The 21,440-nt window shown below is 46.2% G+C and overlaps 2 protein-coding genes across 6 annotated transcripts in view; one reads left to right on the top strand and one right to left on the bottom strand.

The window, feature by feature from the left end:
- LOC309632963 (uncharacterized protein) overlaps positions 1–5,904 on the top strand; it is a 141,169-nt gene extending 135,265 nt beyond the window's left edge. For 2 of the 5 annotated variants that reach the window (XR_014247192.1, XM_082401084.1), the window contains exon 3: positions 5,000–5,904. Coding sequence is in view for 1 of the 5 variants with exons in the window: in XM_082401084.1 (XP_082257210.1) it covers positions 5,000–5,131 (132 nt within the window). In the remaining 4 variants the exon portion in view is untranslated. Of the gene's footprint in view, positions 1–158; positions 729–1,982; positions 2,088–2,921; positions 3,052–4,991 lie in introns of those variants that run through there. The other 3 variants (XR_014247194.1, XR_014247193.1, XR_014247195.1) reach the window with 3 other exon arrangements.
- Positions 5,905–14,451: 8,547 nt separating this feature from the next.
- Positions 14,452–20,986, bottom strand: LOC309633804 (NUT family member 2G-like; the record flags this gene model as incomplete). The annotated part of the gene is made up of 3 exons (XM_082403050.1): positions 20,590–20,986; positions 19,842–20,137; positions 14,452–14,598 (listed from the first exon to the last, which is right to left on the bottom strand). Exons 1-3 carry the CDS (start codon positions 20,756–20,758, stop codon positions 14,452–14,454), a joined length of 612 nt encoding a protein of 203 aa, XP_082259176.1. The 5' UTR covers positions 20,759–20,986.
- Positions 20,987–21,440: the final 454 nt, after the last annotated feature.

The raw sequence follows: 21,440 nt of genomic DNA, 5'->3' as shown, positions 1-21,440 counted from the left end.
AGCAGAAGGAGAGATTATTCTTTTACCTTCTGGAACGTGTTGAGGTAACCTTATCTACAGAAGGGAAAACTTTAGAGTTCACCTGGTACAAAGCACCCGCATCCGGATAAACGAAGGTTGTTCCCGAGTCCAAGCTTGCTGTGCTTGCCGCACGACAGGCCAGTAAATCAGACATGACGCATTGAGGGAAAGAATACGACTTTATTCGGAAAGCCAGCAGACCGAGAAGACAGGCGGACTAAAGTCTCAAAATAACCATCTTATCGGGGTTTGGATGCCAGTTTCTTTTATAGCACAGAGATGGGGAGGAGCTGAGGAGGTAAAGTAAAAGGGCCATCAGTTTTGCGAATATCCCCTGGAATGGCCAGCCTCAGGGAGGGGATGTGTTAATTTCTTTTTAATTGCAGCCATCCGCAGGTGGACAGAGTCCGTATGTTTCCCTGAACAAAGGCACTTTGGTTTAACATTCAGGCAGAGGAACAGGGTTCCCGGAGGCAGGCCATTATGTACAGACAGTATCCTTTTAGTGAACAAAAGCAGCGGAAGGCAAAGGTTAAAGTCAAAGAAACAGATCCACCGTGTAGTCAGATTTGGTTCTTCCCTGTAACAAGGTCTCAAAGAGTGAGTGGCTCCCTCCAGGTCACATATAATAATAATATATATAATAATAAAAATTATTCTGGTAGAGAAAAGAATACAGAACTCTAGCCACTCTAACTCCTTAGTTAAAAAATGAGATTTATTTGCAGGATAAGAATGATGCTGCTATTACAAATAATAATAGCAATAGCAAGTTTGAAAACTTTCACGTGGACCTATTCAGGTGCTTAATTGGCATTTAAGGCCTTCTTAGTATCTGTACTAGCCTCCTTCAGGTCAGCCTGTGTTGCTGGGAAACTGCTTTTCTCACTACTCTCTGGACAAAACTCTGGGTCTAGTTGCCATTATTCCGTGAAGTGTTTCAAGATGCCACCCGTTGTTAAACACACACACTTTTGTTATTAATACAAGAACAGATTTTTCAGAGTTTTTTCTTTGTCTTTTATTGTTAAAATTTTTTTAATTGAGGTATAATTGACGTAACATTACATTGGTTGCAGGTGTACAATGTCATGATTTGATGCTTGTATATGTTGCAGAGTGATCACAATAAGTCCACTTAACATCCACCACCTCACATAGTTACAACACTTTTTTTCTTGTGATGAGAATTTTGAAGAGCCACTCGTCTAGCTACCTTTAAATATGCAATACAGTATTATTAACGTACATAGTCACCATGCTGTGAAAGTTCCATCCCCATGACTTACTCATTTGATAACTGGAAGTTTGTACCTTTTAACCTCCCTCACCCATTTGGCTCACTCATCCCCTGCCTCAGGCAGCCACCAGTCTGTTCTCTATCTGTGAGCTTGACATTTTTTTGTTTGTTTTTTAAGGTCCCATATATGTGAGATGATATGGTATTTATCTTTTTCTGTCTGGCTTATTTCACTTAGCATAGTGCCCTAAAGGTCCATCCGTGATGTTGCAAACAGCAAGATTTCATTCTTTTTTATGACTGAATAATCAAAAACAGATTTTTTATTGGTTCTTTAGTAGATGCCAGCTTCTGATATCAGCTTTTAGGTGAAATTATTGTTAATCTTTTTATGTGTGATTTTATGAGTCAGAGTTCAGAAGACCATTTGGATTTGATGTTGTAGGCAGCTGTTGAAAATTCAGTTTTTTAATAGAATCTTGTACTGTTTTGTAGATTTTACTTTTTGGATTTGATTCTCAAAAAGAAATCTTAACCTGTAAAATGTTTCTTACTTCCTTTTCTTACCAGGAAGAGATATTAGGAATCATCTAGGAAACAAATGTAGCAGTTTTATGCAATTTAAGCAATAAAAATGAGTTTCAAAATCCTCCTTTACTACCAGTAAAGCTTGAATTTTGTACTTAAATATAATATTTTCCCCCTTCCCCTTTTACCCAAGATTTACCCGCCTATTAATGTGCTGCCCTCGTTGTCTCGGTGAATGAAGTCTGCTACTGGAGAAGGTATGACCAGGAAGGATCACGCCGATGCATCTAACCAGCTGGTACGTATGTTTTCTCCAGGATTGTGTTTAAAGAAATGAATACTTTCTCAGTTCATGCTGCTGTCTTATACCTCTTGTCTTTCTTCCATATCACTTTTCTTCTCCCCCCATCAAAGTAGAATTTTAATATAGAATATAGAATACTGGAATACAGAAACATTCATTAGAGCCAAACAGTCTTTTTCATAAGGATAACTGCTCATGACAAAGATTAAAGATCACATGCTTGAAACCCACCTCTAATGCTGTATGAGGTAGTTTTTAAATAAAAAAGGCATAAGACGATTAAGTTTTTATTAGTAACCTTTATTATAGAGTATTTCTGAAAGACTATTCCAACTAATTTTTTGTTTAACATATTAGGCAATCACCAGAACGCTAAGGGATACAGCTGTGTATATTCTATGAAATCCTTGGTTTCTATAGTCCTGAGATTGTATACCAAGCATAATTAAAGAAAAATACATTTGACCTTAAAGTAGAAATGATAAATAAACCTACTGATAACCCAGATATTTTTTTTGAATAGAATTTAGAGATGGATTTCTCCTATTGCGTAAGTTGTGATTTTTAAATGCTCTACAAAATGGAAGCTCATTGATATATTGAGGGAGTGTATTTTTTGTAGTGTTAGTAATGTCTATGTATTGCATGCCTGAAGACTCCTTCCTTAGTGAGACTGCCGTATAATAAAGTCTTTCCAATACTTGCATATGTGAATTATGTTTGGAAATAATGTGAAATACTGTGAAGATAGCTACAGCAATACACTTATAATGCCCAGAGTACCGTTACCATTTATAAAGGTTCATGTAAACCTTGTTTTCTCTTTAGTATGCATGCTATGCTATTGGTAAGGATGTGCAGGCCATGAAAGCCGTAGTTGGAGAAGAAGCCCTTACCTCAGATGATGTGCTTTACTTGGAATTTCTGCAGAAGTTTGAGAGGAACTTCATTGCTCAGGGTAAGATTACTATTTTCCTATGAATAGAAACAGCATCATATGTAGTTTTGAGGACTTCTTTCCTAGTCTGAGAGAATTTACATTGGTCTCCATACAATTTTCCTTCTGATTAGAGAAGAGGTTCTTCCAGCCGCCTGCCATGTCTTTGTTCTTAGCCCTCTGGTTCCTTCCCCTCTACCTTCAATTTCTTTATCCATTTATTTAGCTCCTGTCTTATTTTATATCTTCCTTACAACCGGCCTTCTGCTCTCCTACCTCCATTGCCACTTCTCCTCGCTCTTAACCTCTCTGCAATGCTCTCCTCTGGCTTTGGGGGTTTTGGACTTTCCCAGTCCCTCTGTTTTCATCCTCCTGATTTCTTATCTTCCTGCTTCTTAATTGTTAATGTTCCCAAAGGCTTCATTACCTGTTCTTTCTGTGCTTTTTTCCCCTATGCTGATGACTAACTTGCTATGTATGAGCCTTTACCCTCTTTCTGAAGCTCTAATCCCACATCTCCAGCTAGGAAGCCTGTGTTTATGCCACCATCCTCTCTGGCTCAGCGTGGTGAGAACCAAAGTCTTTTCCCAACTGACCACCTGCCTAGCAATTCCCTTTTCAATTTCTGTCTACCTCTGGCATGACCATTACCCTAGTTAGCCCAAGCTCAGGAATTGGGCATTCTTAAGCCTCTTCATTTATTCTCCAGTCATCAAATATTTGCTAATTTGCATTGTTCTCCTTTGAAACATCTTATCCTGTTCTCTTTTCATTCCTATTAAAAAAACTTCGGCCAGTGTTTCTCAAAGTTGAATATGCTTTTGAATCTACCAGGGATCTTGTTGAAGTGCAGATTCTGATTCGGTAGGTGTGGGTGGGGCCAGAGAGCCTGTATTTTGACAAGTTCCTGGGCGATGCTGAAGCTGCTGACCTCTGACCACTCTTTGTGTCCCAAGACCTAGTCCAGGCCTTTGTCCCATCATCCTTGGCCGTTAGTGCCAGCATCTTCACCAGTCTCCCTGACTCTCTATGTGCCATTGCCGGGGTAAATTTAGTATTAATTTTATTGATTGTCCTTCTGTTAAAAAGTCTATAATGGTTTTTATTACATAGCATGTGTAGGGCTTTCAAGCTGTTTTGTTTGGTCTCTTCCCTGCCACCCCTGCTAATGCTGGTAAACTCTATTTTTGACCTCAGTGATACTTACAAATGATGTGTTTATTTTGGAATAATGCATCAGCTGCACACTTAGGATTTGTGCACTTTTCTATTTGTGTGATACATTTTTTAAGTAACATTAAAATCCCCAGAACATATGATTGTTGGGTTTTCTAAAAAAAAAAAAAAAAAAAAAATTTATGCTGAACCTTAATATCTTAAAAAGATAAAAATTATTCTGGTAGAGAAAAGAATGCAGAACTCTAGCCACTCTAACTTCTTAGTTAGAAAATGAGATTTATTTGCAGGATAAGAATGATTCTGCTATTAAAAATAATAATAGCAATAGCAAGTTTGAAAACTTTCACGTGGACCTATTCAGGTGCTTAATCGGCATTTAAGGCCTTCTAAGTATCTGTACTAGCCTCCTTCAGGTCAGCCTGTGTTGCTGGGAAACTGCTTTTCTCACTACTCTCTGGACAAAACTCTGTGTCTAGTTTCCATTATTCCGTGGAGTGTTTTTAGATCCCGCCCGTTGTTAAACACACACACACACTCACGCACGCACGAGCCCAACGTCTCGCCTGCGGGCTTTCTCCCTTTTCTCTGATTCCCAGGGGTACTTACTGTCTAGACCCTCATTTCCACATTTGGTCACATCCAGTCCTGGGAGACCTGACTGCTTTGTGTCTCTTTTTTATACTTCATGCTCACAGTGCTAGACCCATAACAATAAATTTTGAATAACGCTGATAAGTTGGAAGTAGTTGGCCTTTATTCATCTAATCTCAATTTTTTGTAAGGTCCTTAGGAAAACCGCACTGTCTATGAGACTTTGGACATTGGCTGGCAACTGCTCCGAATCTTCCCCAAAGAAATGCTGAAGAGAATCCCTCAGAGCACCTTGAGCGAATTCTACCCTCGAGACTCTGCCAAGCATTAGCTGCTACTTCATCGCTGGCTCGATGCTCTTGTGAAATACTGGTTCTGTTTTCTTTATTCCTTTTGCACTCCTCCATCCCCACCTTTGTGTTGGAGTTTACTGTGTTACCCTGTAATTAAAAACAAAGAATAGGTAACATATTGTGCCAGTGTTGCAATGTTTTAAACTGCTAACAGACTTTAAAATATCCCCTGTTCCGAAAACCTGGAACTGCAGTGCTTTGTTTAAAGTAGCTGAGGGTTGGAGGTGAAGTTTTCTTACTGATGTGTGTATTTGTACGTAGTGGTGTAGTTAGCTGCCTAGTGTCCTCATTATTTGGGTCTCTCAGACCTTCCCTGTCCACCCCCTCCAGAGTATCACTATCTGAAGTTACAATGCTTTGATCTCCAAACTAGGGACAAGATAGGGTCTGAAAGACGCTTCCTCTCCGAGCCGAGACGCTTTCCTGAGTGCTTGTTTTTAGATTTTGGTCTGCCTCTGGGTCTGCTCTAAGCAGATGGCTTTTCCTGTCCACCTGCTGTTTCCTATTTAATGAATAGGTTAGAAAAGGAGTTTCCTTTTCCTCTTTGGTGCGGATAAGTTTCAACTCCTGTGTCTTACTGTTCTCCCTCCCTCTGAGTAACACAGAATCATGCAGCTTTTGCCCAACTGGCATTGATCTGATAGTAGTGAGATGCCCTGTCTTGATGATCCCTTACTGGGTTTCCATGCAGAGGAATCATAATGAAAATAATTAATAGAATTGTTGGTTGGAAAGAGTTGGGATACAATTTTTTAAGAAAGAAAAAACCTATATCGGTTCTACATTCGGACATGCTAACAGTGGTTTTAAGTTTCTAAAGTGTTGACCGGATGCTAAAGGCAAGGTGGGGAAGAGAAAGCTCTTCTGTGTATGGAATCTTTTATATATATATATAATCTATGGATATTTTAAACTCTGTTAGATAGCAGCCTTTGGAAAATCCCCTATTTGGTCCTGCTTTCTGACCTATCTGCCTTTTCAGGGTAATCTTGTGGCACAAGTGATAGCATTTAAAAGCTTTAGTCTTTTGATTCCTCCTCCTTCCTGCTGCGAGCCCTGAGCTGTCTTCTGTGCACTTCTGACATGTCTACTGCTTGGTCTCTCTGTGTTCTTTGTTACTTGGGTGCAGTAGCAACTTCTCTGTGCATTCCATCTTTCTTTCAAGTTGTGTAAAGTTCTTCACTTTTTTTCTCTGAGGGTATAGGGGGTGGGGGGAGTCAGCATGATTATATTTTAATGTAGAAAATGTGACCTGGATATAAAATGAAAGTAAATATTAAATTAAATGGAAGTTACCTAAAGTGACTCTGTATCTTCTAATCAGAAAAGCAATAGCAACAAGCAAATATATAATAATGCACCTCTCTTTGATTGACAGTTTTGAACATCATAACCAGTATTGTGAACCAGCCCCTTGATTCACAATATTATGAACCATGTCCCCTTTACAGGGACATGGCCCATGTTCTGTACCCTCTGCCTTTTAGGCTGCCCTTTCAAGCTCTTTTCAGTAATACCTCTTCCAACATATTGTAGTTTGATCCAAGGTTGAGAGTTGCTAGGGTGTGGGGTTGTTTGTTTGTTTATTTGTTTGTTTTGCAGATCGTTAGTGGCTGTAAGTTCTCTGAAACTTGAAATTTTGATTCAGGGTCCACTTAGCATTTTCGAGAGTTACTAAGGTGTTTTATAGCATTCTTTGTTTCAGACATTCTCAGGACCTCTAGAGCCTGTCTGCCATGAATGAAAGAGGGTGATAAATAGAAAATGAAATACATACTGAAGCAAGCCAAAACTTGCTTCAAATAAAATCTGAACTAGATGGTCCAGTATATAAAGGAAACATACTGGTTAAAGCACAGGGATGTGGCATCACGGTGGTCTCCCATTTCTTTCCCCTCTTCAACTCAGAGTGACATTTAGGAGATGTAGAGGAAGAGGCTCAGTCATAGCAAGAGTAGGTAGACCTGTGTTCTGATTCTGGTGCTGCCACTAACTGTATGGTCTTGCTTAATCATTTAACAGATTTGTGTTCCTTTTAGGGTTATTATAAGGACTAGAGATTTTGCTTTTTATATCGCTTTTTAACTTATGTAAAAAAAACCCAGTTTGTTGTATTGGCATGTGTCTATTTCTGTATTCTCTATCCTATTCATTGAACTATGTATCTATCCTTCCACCAATACCACACTGTCTTACTTATAGCTTTACAGTAGGTCTTAATATCCTCTAACTATATTCTGCTTTCTCAAAATTGTTTTACTTATTCTGGTTCCTTTGCCTTTACCTTTTGTTCATACATTTTAGAATAAGCTTGTCCATGTTGACAAAAAAATTCTGTTGGAAGTTAACCTTTTATTATGTTGAGTCTTCCAATCCATGAATGCGATATGTCTCTCCATTGATTTAGGTCTTGTTTGGTTGTATCATATAGATCCTCTATTAAAATATTTATAATCAAATATTTCATGTTTTGGAAGCATTGTGTATGGCATTGTGTTGTTGTTGTTTTTTTTAATTTTTCTTTTTTTCTTTTTGTCTGTGTTGGGTCTTCGTTTCTGTGCGAGGGCTTTCTCTAGTTGTGGCGAGTGGGGACCACTCTTCATCGCGGTGCGCGGGCCTCTCACTGTCGCGGCCTCTCTTGTTGCAGAGCACAGGCTCCAGACGCACAGGCTCAGTAGTTGTGGCTCACGGGCCTAGTCGCTCCGCGGCATGTGGGATCTTCCCAGACCAGGGCTCAAACCCGTGTCCCCTGCATTGGCAGGCAGACTCTCAACCACTGCGCCACCAGGGAAGCCCCGGCATTGTGTTTTTAGTTTTGGTTTCCAGTTGTTCATTGTTAATATTTGGAAATATGACTAATGTTTTTGTGTTGATCTTGTATCCTGAGACTTTGTTAAAGTAATTGCCACTTATTAATTGCTTCTTAGAGATTTCTTGGGATTTTCTATGCAGACAGTCATGCTATCCATGAGTATGGACAGTAATATTTCTTCCTTTCTAATCTGTGTGTCTTTCTTTCTTTTTCTTGCCATGCTGCACTGGCTAGTACCTACAGTACTAAGTTGAAAAGGAGAGATGAAAGAGGACATTCTGGCCTTCTTTTGAATTTAGGAGGAAAACATTCATTCTCTCACCATTAAGTATGATGTTCACTGTCGGTTTTTTGTAGATATTCTTTACTGGGTTGAAGTAGAGCCCTTCTATTCCTGAGAGTTTCTGACATGAATGTGTGTTGAAGTTCATCAAATGCTTTTTCTTCATTAATTGATGTGGCCATGTAGAGTTTCTTCTTCAATCTATTAATATGGCAAATTACGCTGATGATTTTTGAATAGTAAACCAAGCTTGTGTTCCGAGAATAGACTCCAGTTGATCAGAGTGTATTGTTATTTGCTTCCTTCTTCATGTGTTGATTTTATTGTGCAATTTTTTTCCCGTTTCCGTGTGTGAAAGCTTAGATTATTGATCTGAGACCTTCCCTCTTTTCTATTATAAGCATTTAGTGCCATTCGTTTCCCTCTTAATAATGTTTTATCTGGATCCTTCCACATTTTATGTGTTGTATTTTCATTTTCACTCAGTTCTATTTATCTTAAAATTTTTCCTTGAAATTCCTCTTTAACCATGGATTATTTAGAAGTGTGCATCTTAATTTCCAAATGTTTGGAGGCATTCTACTTCTCGTTCTCATTTTTATACAATTTAAAGCTTAGACTGTGGACACAGTGGAATAAAATGCGATTATGTTTGTTTAGTTATTTTATAGAGGCTCTTCAAATATCACTGGAGTGAAGTTTTCAAATATTAGTTTTACATAGTAGTTCTCAGTCTTTTGCACTTGTAACCATAAGAGAGTTCCCTAAAAATATGTAACCCTGGCTGCTGGAGCCATGTTTATCAGGGGCAGTTCATAGTCACAGGAATAGTGGGGAGTTTGTGGGTCCCCACTGCACACTTTGTTCTGGGCCAGCACACAGGGATCCAGTAGGGATCCAGGGTCCAGGAGAGGGACCCAAACTTTGGGCTCTGGTGTTTATATTGCAGAATCAGGGAAGCCCAGGTCTCGTGTGGGCAGGAACTAGGACCAGCACTGGGACACACAGGACCCAGGTCCAGTCCCTCTCCATGGAACGAGCAGTCAGGCTGAGGGAGGCCCAGCCTCTCTCCTGCTGGTCAGGGCTGAGCCAAGCTGCGGTTGCAGCTGTATTGCTCAGTAGGCCCATGGCTGAGTCACCAGCTAAGACAGCCGTAAGCCCTGGCTATGGGTAGTGTCCATGAAGTCTTGAGGAAGGCCGGCCTTCCTCCTGCAGGGAGGCAGTCTTGAACAAGTTAGCCCTGCCCTGTCACTACTTCAACAACCAAAATTTTCATTACTCCCTCTTGCTCCCCAACCCCACTCAGATAAAAGCATAGTTTCTCATGGGGTGGCCAACCTTTTATTTTTCAAACATTATCAACATCATTTCATACAAGAAAGGACATTCGAACCCCAATTAACTAAGAAGCACATATTGCAGAATAAGCTCGTTTGCCCTAAAACAAGACCCTTAGCTATTTCCATGGACCATCCTTGATTTCTCCATTATGCTGCTGAGTAGTGCAAAGTTGGTGCTCAAGAACGCCTTGGATGATGGTGTGCTATCAACAGCTGCTGTGAAAGCAAGCAGCTGGCACCCTCGGTGGCTATATGGGCAGAGGAGTTGAGGAGACAGTAGGTGATGGCTCTGTGCTGTCAGTGAGGGCTGTCCTCTGCCCGCACCCCTTTTAATCCCTTTGTATCCCTACCACCTGAGGAATGAAGGCAGTGATGAGTTATTGGCAGAATTGCCCTGTCTGATAAGAGGGTCACCTGCAAGCCAGAGGGCCCAAATCCTCCCTGGAACACATCACTCCCTACCCACCACTTAACAATTCCCTTCAAACAAAGGTGCAACTTTGTAATAGCTGTACCGTTAAGATATGCCGTCTGTGATTCGGACAACTGTGACTCCTTGCCCTGTTCTTGGAGGAACATGACATTTTGTAGGGAGAACCCAGGCCAGGTGGCCAAAATCTCTGTCAAGTCTGTTTCTTCAGCCAATACTTTGATTCAAGTCGAGGGTGGTGGAGATGAGTGGGCCTTCACCATGATAACCTTTCCCTGGTATCACTGGCCAAGGTTCCCTTTGGTGAACATTACATACAAAAGCTTACCCAGCACATGCCTCGCTCTCAGCCGAGCCGTGGCCATGCTGCTCCTGGGATTAGGCACCTCCTTTGCACACCCTGTGGATGGTGCTCATTTCCTTGATTCTGTGAATGGGGCATTTGTTAAACTACTATTTCTTGAGGCCTGTAAACTATTATTTCTTGATGTCTGTGCAAGTTTCAATTCTGCAATTTCTATTTCCTTCTTCTTACGGATTGAAAAACACTAGTGAAATTCCTCATCTTACAGTCTCTGCTCCTTAACATTAACCGTAGTCTTCTTAAAGTCCTCGGTCTTGCTCTCTGAAAGGCTCCCTGGGGCTTGATTCCAGTGGGCTGGTGAGGTGGACACCACTGAGCTTGACAACATGCCATACTCCACCCAAGCCTGGAGGTCTCGGTGTCTGGGGGAAAAGGCAGGGGCCGTGAGACAGGAGACAAGAATGGAAGTAAATTCAGGGGTAAAGCCCAGGGAAGAGTCCATATGTCAGTTACAGGTCAGCTATGGGCCCTGTGTCCGAGAAGACGCCCCTCAGTGTGGGATGACCAGCTGCTCTCCGAGAGAGCGAGGCTCCTGGCCCCGGCTTCTCATGTGATACTGGGGCAGATCCTATGCACAGAGGCTGTGGCCTGCAGGGGGCGTGTATCAGCACCTCTGCAGGGTCGAGGGGCCAAAGGGGGCCATGGGCAACCTCTCCCAGGAGAAGTCACCTGCCCTGGGGCTGGGGCATCAGTCCCTCAGACCCACACCATCTACCTTTCTACCTGGGTTCCAAGCCCAGCAAGGCACAATCCTGACTTCCCCAGTGTAGGATTTCCCCAGTGTGTGACAAGCCAGGCTGTGGCCACCTACCCCGAGGGTATAGTTCAGCGGGGCAAAGCCCGTCACTGCCCCCTGGTGAGGCAACTACAACAGAAAGGTGAGCTTTTGAGAGCAAGGGTCAGGAGTCAGGGAGGAGAGGCAGAAACCCAAGAAAGGACCCATTGCCTGAGCCCACATCCTTGTCCACCTCTGTGGGGTCAGTCAGCCTCCAGTGTCTGCTCTGAGATCACAAGACCCCACAGTACTGGCCATCACAACCACCTGCCTCAGAACAAAACAAGAGGGCACAAGAGCAGGAGGCCCATATGATAAGTGGGGTCTGTTGAGGAGGTGCTCCCTGGGCCAAGTCACAAGACATGGCTTCTCAGGGCACAGCTGCCCCCAGACTCAGCATAAATGTCTGGGCTGTGAGCCCATTGATTCTGGGAAGGGCACCCGCACAAGGTGAACAGATACTCCATCCTTTGCGTCAGGCAAGCCAGGAGCCAAGCACTGACAAGCAGCCTGCGTTACACCCTCATGTTTCACAGGGCAGGAGCCTCGGGGCGGGGGGGAGATGGGGCCTGCCCTGAGGTCACAGCAGAGAAGGTTTGCTGCTGGAGGGCCACACACAGGACAGCTGTATAGAATGTGATCAAAGGCTCTCTGGTGCTTCATGCCATTCAAAACCAGGGGCTCTTAAACAGCCCGAGGGTAAGATACCGCCAAATCCTTGCTGAAATTTCTGAGCCCATCCTCAGATCCCAAATTTTGCCCAGATTGCCAAAAGTTTCATGGACTTCTGGTCCAGGACCCGATTCATCTGGACTGCTCAGTGCACAGCAAGATTGCCAGGACGGGGCCTAGGGATCTTGCCCACACAACCGTCCCTGACATTTGCTCCTGGAGAACCACCTGCCCAGCTACCGACATTCCTCTTTCCCTCTCATCAGGCTAAACGCAACTGGGAGAAAGGCAACACAAAAGGAGGCAAATGTGGAAACATAAACCCGACAGTGCTGTCTCCCCCAGCCAAGACTAAGAGTCCATGAGTCTACCCACTGCACTCACCTGAAAGCCCCCACATATCACCAGAAGCACAGAGAGCACACAGGCCATCAGATATACCTGACCTCAGTTTCCTCCTGAGAGAGCACTCAGGGGCCTCCCTGGGATTTGGAGGTGTCAACAATTCACTGCATTGTGGCTTATGCCACAGAGCAATTTTGAACAAGGATTATAGTACCGGTAAACTTTAAGCACTGCTTTAAGTCCAATCACTTTATGTTTAAAGAGAGAGGAATTGGGACTTCCCTGGTGGCGCAGTGGTTGGGAATCCGCCTGCCAATGCAGGGGACATGGGTTTGATCCCTGGTCTGGGAAGATCCCACATGCCGCCAAGCAACTAAGCCCGTGCTCCACAATTACTGAGCCTGCGCTCTAGAGCCCACGAACTACGACTACTGAGCCCGTGTGCCACGACTACTGACGCCCGCGCGCCTAGAGCCCGTGCTCCGCAACAAGAGAAGCCACCGCAATGAGAAGCCTGCTCACCGCGACTAGAGAAAGCCTGCGCACAGCAACGAAGACCCAACGCAGCTAAAAACAAATAAGTCAATTAATGAATTTGAAAACAGAGAGAGAGGAATGGAATATTTTAAACAGAGACATATGAGCCCTTTAAAGGGCAAAAACATGTTGCTTACAGCTTTTCACATGGAAAAGGAAACAAAAAGTGACTGGGTTTGCCGTTTTCCTTGAATTTGTCTAGTACCAGCACTAGATAATATTGACGATCTTCACGCTTGATCACAAACAACATGATGCTGTAATATTCAAACTGTTGGTGAAACTTTTTTAATCTCATGATTTACTCTGGAACAATTGTGTTGACATAGGTACTGATGGTGCAAAAGCAAAGGTGGCAGAAGTGCTGGCACCTTAACCCAAATCAAGGAGTAGCACCAAACTGTACTAGTTGGACTTGTATTCACTATCATACACTTGTATTAACAGTGCCAGTTCCAGTTAAGAATGTTCTGTCTTCAACAGTAAAAATGATTTATGTTAGTAAATCTTGACCATTGAAATTGAATATTTTATAGTGGATGATGAAATTCAACATACAAACATCACACATCTGTATATCAAAGGGAGTGGGAAAAAGTTAGATCAGATACTGATAAAGAGGAAGTGGATGACACGGATGATAGATGTGAAAAATTAGCTAAAATGTAGCACAGAAAAGAAACGGTCAGAAATTATGAATGAGAAATCTATGGACCTAGAGTCTGCTGGTGGCTTGATTTTGGACTTTGCAGCCTCCAGAACTGTGAGAAATATACGTCTTTTGTTTAAGCCACCCAGTCTGTGGTGGTTTGTTATAGCCCTTTGAGCTAAGACATATTTTAGTACCAAGAAGTAGCAAATACCTAAATATGTGGAAGTGGCCTTGGAATTGGATAGTAGGTAAAGGCTGAAAGAGATTTGAAGTGCATGCTAAAAAAGAGCTGAAATCGCCATAAAGTCCTTTCAGCCTATACCTATTAAAAGTGATTCTGGTGATGGCTCAGAAAGCAAAGAGGCACACTGGAGAGAAAGTCTCCATCTTTGTAGAGAATACAGAAATAATCATGAACAGATAGAAATATGGACGTTAGATGCTATTCTGGTGAGGTCTCCAACAGAAATGAGGAACACATTATTAGAAATTGGAGGAGAGGCAATTCTTATTATAAAGTGGCAAAGAACTTGACTGAACTGTGTTCTAGCGTTTTGGGGGAGGTAGACCTTGTAAGTGATGAAATTGAATATTCATCTGAGGACATCTCTGAACAAAGTTTGGAAGAAGTAGCTTGGTTCCTCATCACCGCTCCTAGTAAAACACATCAGGAGAAAGATAAATTGAAGACCAAATTGTTAAGCAAAAAGAAATCAGAACTTAGAGATTTGGAAACTTCTCAGCCTATCCATATTTGAAAGTGAGAAAGCTTGTTCTGAAGAAACTCTAAGGGTGCAGCTGAGCAACCCTTTGAAGAAGAGATCATAGGTGTGATATTAATTTAATTAGTCATCTCAGCAGAGGCCAGGAGTAGAGAAGGGACACTGCCAGTTTGAACTAAAGGGGACAGAGAAAGCCAGGCAGAATGAGGAAGGCTGTCAGAATTCTTGGATTCTACAGAATGGGAGACTCGAGCCATTTGGCTGTGAATGTGTACTCCTCTTGACGAAAAGGGAAGAAGGACCCCAAAGGTGATTCCGAGGTCATCGGGTCTGTCAATCCCACCACAGGCCCAGGGGGCCTCAGTTTCAAAGTGTGAGATTGTCGCCCTCACAGAGAGTCATGGTGTAGGTGGGGGCCCTACAGAGAGCTGCAGTGTGGGTGGCACCCCACCAAGCTGAAGGAGTGGGGCTGCCCCACCGAGCTGTGGGGATGATGTTGCCACCCCAGCGGGCCTGGAGGGCAAAGCATCAAACTAAAGAGGGTTATTCTCGTTCCTTAAGATCTAATGGGATTGGCCTTGCTAGGCTTTGGACTAGCTTGGAAACTGTCACCCCTTCCTTCTTTCCTATTTCTGCCTTTTGGAGTAGGGCTGTCTATTCTATGCCAGTCCCAGCATCGTATTTGGAAACACTTAACTTGTTTGGGTCACAGATTTACAGCTACAGAGGAATTTTGCCTCAGGATGAATAGGACCTCCAGTTTCACCCATATGTGATTTAGATGGTGTTTAGATCAGACTTTGGACTTTAAATTTTGCAGTTGATGTTGGAATGAGTTAAGGCTTTTGAGGCTGTTGGGATAGAATGAATGTATTTTGCATACAATAAGGACACGAATTTGGGGTCCCAGGGGCAGAATGCTATGGACGTATATCCCCCCCACCAATTCTTATGTTGAAGCCCTACCCTTCAATGTATTTGGGGATAGGGCCTTTGGGAGGTAATTAGGGCATGGGAATGGAGCTTTCATAATGGGTTTAGTGCCCTTAAAAGAAAAGACACACGAGAGATCCCTCTTTCTCTCTGCCACGTGAGGACGCGGTAAGAAGACAACCATCTGAAAAGTAGGAAGAGAGCTCTCACCAGGAACTGAATATGGCACCTTGATCTTGGACTTCCAACCTTCAGAACTGTTAAGAAATTACCGTCTGTTTTTCAGGCCACCAGGTCTATGGCATTTTGTTATAGCCGTCCAAGCTGATGAAGACACAGAGAATATATAAGATGGTCTAATATACATATATCCAGGGTTCTAGAAGTAGAGACAGGAGAGAATGAGTAGAAGTAACATATGAAAAAGATAATATTATGTTCTAGATGAGATGAAGAATGTGTATTATCAGTGAATGAAGCAAAATAGATCACATGGAGGATACATTTTTTTAACCTGAAACTAATCACACGTCAAGAAACTGGAGAACACAAAAGACAACAGACAGTCTTCCAAAAAACAATTAGCAAGGAAACTGATCACCCACCATGAAAGGGTGTATTGATGGCATAATTTGAAAAAAACAGTAACAAAAGCCATATTCGATGGAATAAATACTCAAAGTTCTGAAAGGAAAAACTTTTCCTCTGGAACTGATTACCCTGTCACATTATAATTTATAAAAGTTCACCAACAAGGGAACTGATAAATTATTTTTAATGTATGCATACAATGCAAAATTATAAATAATTAAAAAATTAAAGAACATCTAATATATCCATTTTTCTTAAAGTGAGAATGTTGAAAGAAGAAGCCAAAAGCAATATGATTTACATGACACCATATATAACCAAAAATATTGTTATTATACATAATTTTGATTATCTACAGCTCTGCAAAAAGCATAAACATTTTTATAAGATGGATATATACCAAGTTTTTGATGGTGGCTATCTTTCTCATTGTTGGTGAGAGGTGTAAAATGGGACAACCCTTACGGAAAACAATATGAAGTTTCCTCAAAAAATTAAAAATATAACTACCATGTGATCCAGCAGTCCCACTTCTGGGTATGTATCCAAAAGAATTCAAAGCAGGATCTCAAAGAGATATTTGCACACCCACATTCGTCGTAGCATTATCCAAAATACCCAAGACGTGAAGAAACCCAAATGTCCATCAACAGATGAAGGGATAATGCGGGTCTAAAAACACAAGGAAATATTTCCTTCCTTGAAATAAAAGGAAACCATGTCTCATGCTACAACATGGATAAACCTCTAAGACATTATGCTAAGTGAAATAAGCCACTCATCAAAGGACATATCATAGCCACTCACATGAAGTATCTACAGTAGTTAAAATCATAGAAACATACAAAGGTGATTGTCAAGATCTCAGGGAGGAGGAGGGAGAATTAGGGAGTCTCTGCTGTCCCAACCCCCGCCTGGGTCCTGGGGAAGGAATCAGAACTCAGAACCGGGAGAAGAGGCTTTGGCCATCAGGGAAGGGGGGGTGAGGCCCAGGGCGGGTCCACAAAGGATCAGAGCATCTGAGTGCATTAGGAGGAAGGGGCTTCAGAGGTGGGCCAGCACAGGCCATGACGGGGGCTAAGCAGGCTGCGAGGGGGGGCAGTTCAGGGAGACAGCAGGGGTCTGCTCCCTGCCCCTCATTGTTTGCTCGTCTCACCCTTATGAGCGGGTCATTTCCCCTGCTCTGATGATTCGAAGTCTCTGCCGGCAACCGCAGGACGGTGACTGAGGCCTCCACACTCCTCAGCATGGATCCCAGCTCCCACCCAGATCTGGGGCCACAGACACCTCTCCCCCACCCCTGCTGCCCCTGTGAGCAAGCTGTTCTTGTGAAACACGGTCATAGTTTGTCAGGAGGAACTGTTTTCTATGGGAATACAAGTCAGTGTTGATACCAATACACACACATGTCCAGCCATGGGTGGAAAGGGAAGGGACAGTAGTTCTGGGGTATCTTTGCACACCCCTAGGTCCCTAAGGCCAGTCCCCACAGCCACAGCCAGATGGGTCCTCCTCCCTCAGTTGAAAGAGATGCTGCTGCACAGAAATCCCACAAGTTCCACAAAGGGGCCCAACTGTCGTTTCCCTTAGACACACCTGTAACAGGTGCCCCATGAATTTCCCCGCGCCCATTCCCCTCGTTGCATCCTCACTGGGATTAAGAGGTAGCTGCCTCAACCACTCTCCACATTGCAATAATCCCAGTGGGACTAGAGAACGCTCCCGCTATGACGAGGCAGACAGTCCTGTCCCCATGGCCAAGACTTTTCCTGTCTGGTCAGGCCACCCACACAGGAAACCCTGGATGAGCGGAGGGTCACCCCAGCGCCATCGCCTGGCCACTTCGGGGAAGCAGAGAGCAGCTCCATAAAGACAAGGGCCGTCTCCAGGCTCCGTCCTAGAAACTGGTTAGTGTCCAGAGGGCTGAGAGGCACAAAAGCAGCTCTCCCTCCCCAGACGGTTCAGGGATGCAGAAGATGCTACAGATGCCCCAGAAGGCCCCTAGCCAAGCAGGCTTTAGAAAAGGGGATGGTGAGGGGGTCCCTGGGGAAAGTGAGAGCTATGTGTTCCCAGGGGCAGCCTGAGGAGTCCTTGTCTATGTGGAGGAAAGGTTTGGCCACCTGTAGATCCATAGCTCCTGTGACCTCCCTCACCCTTCCTTCCTCTCAGGATCGCTCTCTATGGAGCAGCTCAACACGAAGAAGATGACAGTGGCCTGAGAGCATTTCCCACCAAAACTATCTTTATTCACAATTTTCATACATCACTCCAAAGGTCCTGCCCACACCCACCTCCCCCACCTCCCTAACCCCCCACAATCCCAGGATCAGCTCTGGGGTGAGGAGGAGCCCCTAGGCTCCCCTGGGGGCCGCCCTGGGGGGCTCGCCCTGGAGGGCCGGCCTGGCTGTTCCCTACTGGCTGCAGTGCTTCCTCTTCTTCCTCCTCTTCCCTGTGACAAATGGGTCACGCTTTCTCTTTCTCAGCTGTAAGGGGCGAGCCAGCCCCAGAGCCAAGGCTGGCCTCTTAGAGACCCCGTGGCCAGCCCCGGGGATGGACAGCTTCTCAGCAGCGGCTGGACGCCCACACAGAGCCCGCTTGTTCGACTTGGGAGCGGCTGGTGGAGCTGGGCTGGGGCCTCTTCTCTGAGGGGAGGGGGCCTGGGGAGCACTCTTGGCCCCGCAACCTCCAGGGGAGGCCAGGCCTGAGGCAGGGGCAGGACTCTGGGACAGCCCGCAAGGCGGCAGGCTCTGCGGAGAGGCAAAGAGGAAGGCCAGGCTGGGGAGCGCCTCCTCGTCCTCACTGGATGCGTCCCTGGGCCCTCGGGCCTCCGGAATAGGAGACGCCTCTCTGAGAACAGACGCATCCCTGGGTCCCAGTAGAGGGCCAGTGCGCCTTTGACCCTGGGGAGGGGAGGGCCGTCCGGCCCGGAATGGAGAGACCTCCTGACGTCCTCGAGAGGGAACAAAGACTTTGGGCCCGAACGGGCCAGTGTCTGTTCGGATGGGCCTATGAAGAGCCTCAACATCAATCTCTGGTGGGCAGGCTTCATCACTGACCCCTCGATGGCGGTCTTGGTCGTGCCTCTGGGCACCTTGGCCGGCGTGGGACTCAGATGGACTTGAGCCCATTCCGGGTGCACTGTGGCTCGGGGCTGCCGGCCCACCCTCGTCCTCTTTCAAGGCCACGAGTCGTTTCTGCACCAGCTGGTAGGAGGGAGGAGGACAGTGACGGCTCCATGCGCACGTGTGAGAGGAGGAGCACTGGGCAGTGGGACAATGGCCCTGGGGGGGAGGAGGGGACGGGTGACCCCAGGACTAGACTCCAAATACAGACACGGTGGCATTCCTGCCATCCTCCTGCAACTTATTCCCAGCTTTGTGTCCTTCCCTCCGCTCCCGGCTCCCCATCCTCTCCTTCCTATCACCCTGCGCTGCACCCACCCCAGAGAGGGCCCTTCCCCATGCCAGGCCTCCGAGGCAGGGAAGGGACGGACAGAGCCATGTGGGCCTCCTGTTCTGGGGCCCTAGCTCTCCCCTGCTCACTGGGGTCCCTCCGTGCCCTGGTCTTCCTGGGTGTCCCTTGTCTCCCCTGTTCTACCTGCGATCCCTCCCTCCTCTGGCTCCCCTGGGCCACCTGGTTTCCCCTGTCCCCTGGATCACCTGGGGTCCCCCCTCCCCTGGAGTCCCCTGGCTCCCTAAGTGTCCCTCTCCCTCCCCTGGCTCACTTCTTCAGGGGTGAGTCCTTCCTCCTGCTTCAGCTCCTCAGCAAGGGCCAAGACATCCAGCTGTGGGTCCGGGGAAAACAATTCTGCCGGGAATCGAGGGTGAATGACTGCCTCCACCTCGGACAGAAAGAAGAGGCTGTGAGCATCCTTGGCCAGGAGTGGCCTGTGACACAAGAAGACCAGGAGGGAAAGTGAAAAGCAGAGACCCACCCCCACTCTCCTCCACAAGGCGGAGATGGTCAGCACACACACACACACACACACACATGCACATACACAGTCACACACAAAAGAGCACATATACAGATGCACATACACAGACACACAAAGGCATACACACAGACACAAACATATACACACATACATCTACGTAAACCTCCCCGAACACCAGGCTCAGGAACAAGGAGCTGAGCTTAAGTCCCATCGGCCTGAGCAGAACCCAGATCTTGGGTGCCGAGAGTTCCATGCCCTGGCATCTTGTAGACCCCAGGCTCCAGGCCCAGCCTACCTTGGTGACAGAGTGTTCCCGGGAACGCAGCTCGTCAGTGTAGCTCAAGAGACACGGGTCCAAGTAGGTGTCGTCCTCTTCCTGCTTCAGCTCATTTCCATCCTTTCCACATTCTGCATGTGACTTGCCTGGGGCTGAGTGGACGGGCCCCACCAGCGCCTCCATCCTGTCCACATCCTCCCTCACAGCCTCAGGGGGAATCTCCTTGGGCGCCTTGGGCTCCGGGTTCCGCTGGGATCTGTGTGGCTTCGGGTGCGAGGGCTGGGCCCTGGGGCCGGACATCCTGGGAGCACAGGCTGAGGCAGAGCAGGAGGAAGGGAAGGAAGGTGAGGGACTCCCGGTCCACCTCCTGACCACCGAGCGCACGCTGGTGAGGGCATTGTTTGGGGGACGTTGATGTGGGTGTGGGAGGGGTCAGGACCATCTGAAGCCTCATGCACAGTTGGAGAGGGGAGGTTAGGGGGTCATCTAAGAGAGTCAAAAGTAAGGGAGTGGGGAACCTCCAATTTTCTAGGGGTCTCCCCATCAAGCCCTCTTCTTAGGCAGACTTCGTGTGGGGTCCTTTGACAGGGAGGTGTGAGAGGAGTTACAAAACTGACCAAGTCAATACCCCGTAGTGACAAAGGGCAGCTGAGACCCCACCCCCCACCCCCCGCCTCGGTGGCTGTTTTGGTTGAAAGACCAATGCCCCTGTCTTGAAGGAAAAGGATCCACATGGGGACGGTGGCCAAGCCTAGGCCCCTGTTACCTGTGCCTTCAGCTCCAGTGGGAACCTGGGTGCCTGGCTGAAGGCCCACTTTCGGGGCTGGGGGCCCCCGCGGATCCAGCTTCGGTGGGGCTGGAGGAGGCAGGTCCTGCGCGCACTGCATCCACTGCAAATGCTGAATGTGCGTCTCCTCCTCGGCCGCAAATTCCATGAACCTGGGGGGTGACGGAGGCACAGGCCACCCTGAGAAAAAGGCCTGGGTTCTGGAGCCCAACAAAGGCAGCCAAGAATGAGGCACTGGGAGAGGATGTGCCTTGGGGCCGTCAAGGCCCTGTGAGGTGCTGTCCACAGCAGAGAGCTGCTCCTGGAAGTGATAACAAGATCTGGGACCCTTCCTGCCTCACCAGCACTGGAGGGCATTCAACAGCATAGACCCAGGTCGCTGAATTGAACCAAGTCAACGGGACACATGGCTGACCCAGGGGGCACCCTCCTCATGCCCCCGTCCCCATCCAGAACCACATGAAGGGCTGACAGCCAGAGGCTGGAACAGGCATGTGTTCCCCACAGGGGTCCTTGCCCGAATCCAGGACCCTGGGCTAGGACTGAGCCTCCTGGAACATAGACCTGGAGACAGGGCCCAGGAGAGGCTGGACGATGTGGATGCTGAGCTTAGAGGAGAGGCCTTCCCTTCCTCTGAGAGGCGCTCGTTTGTTTGCTTTTGTTTCATAAACCAAGGGGATTACCATGGAGCAAACACTGGAAGGGCCGGAGACCCTTGGGCCGACGACAGCTGGCTTCCCCAGCCTCTTCAGGGATGCCAGGGTACCCACTCAGGGCACTTTTCATGAGGAGAGGTGGTCCCAAATCTATGTTAGCGGCCGCCAGCCACC

This window comes from Balaenoptera borealis (genome assembly GCF_965194805.1).
Source record: "Balaenoptera borealis genome assembly, chromosome: 8".
Lineage (NCBI taxonomy): Eukaryota > Metazoa > Chordata > Mammalia > Artiodactyla > Balaenopteridae > Balaenoptera > Balaenoptera borealis.
The sequence above is the reverse complement of the archived record's forward strand: the minus strand, read 5'-3'. Positions and strand labels throughout refer to the sequence as shown.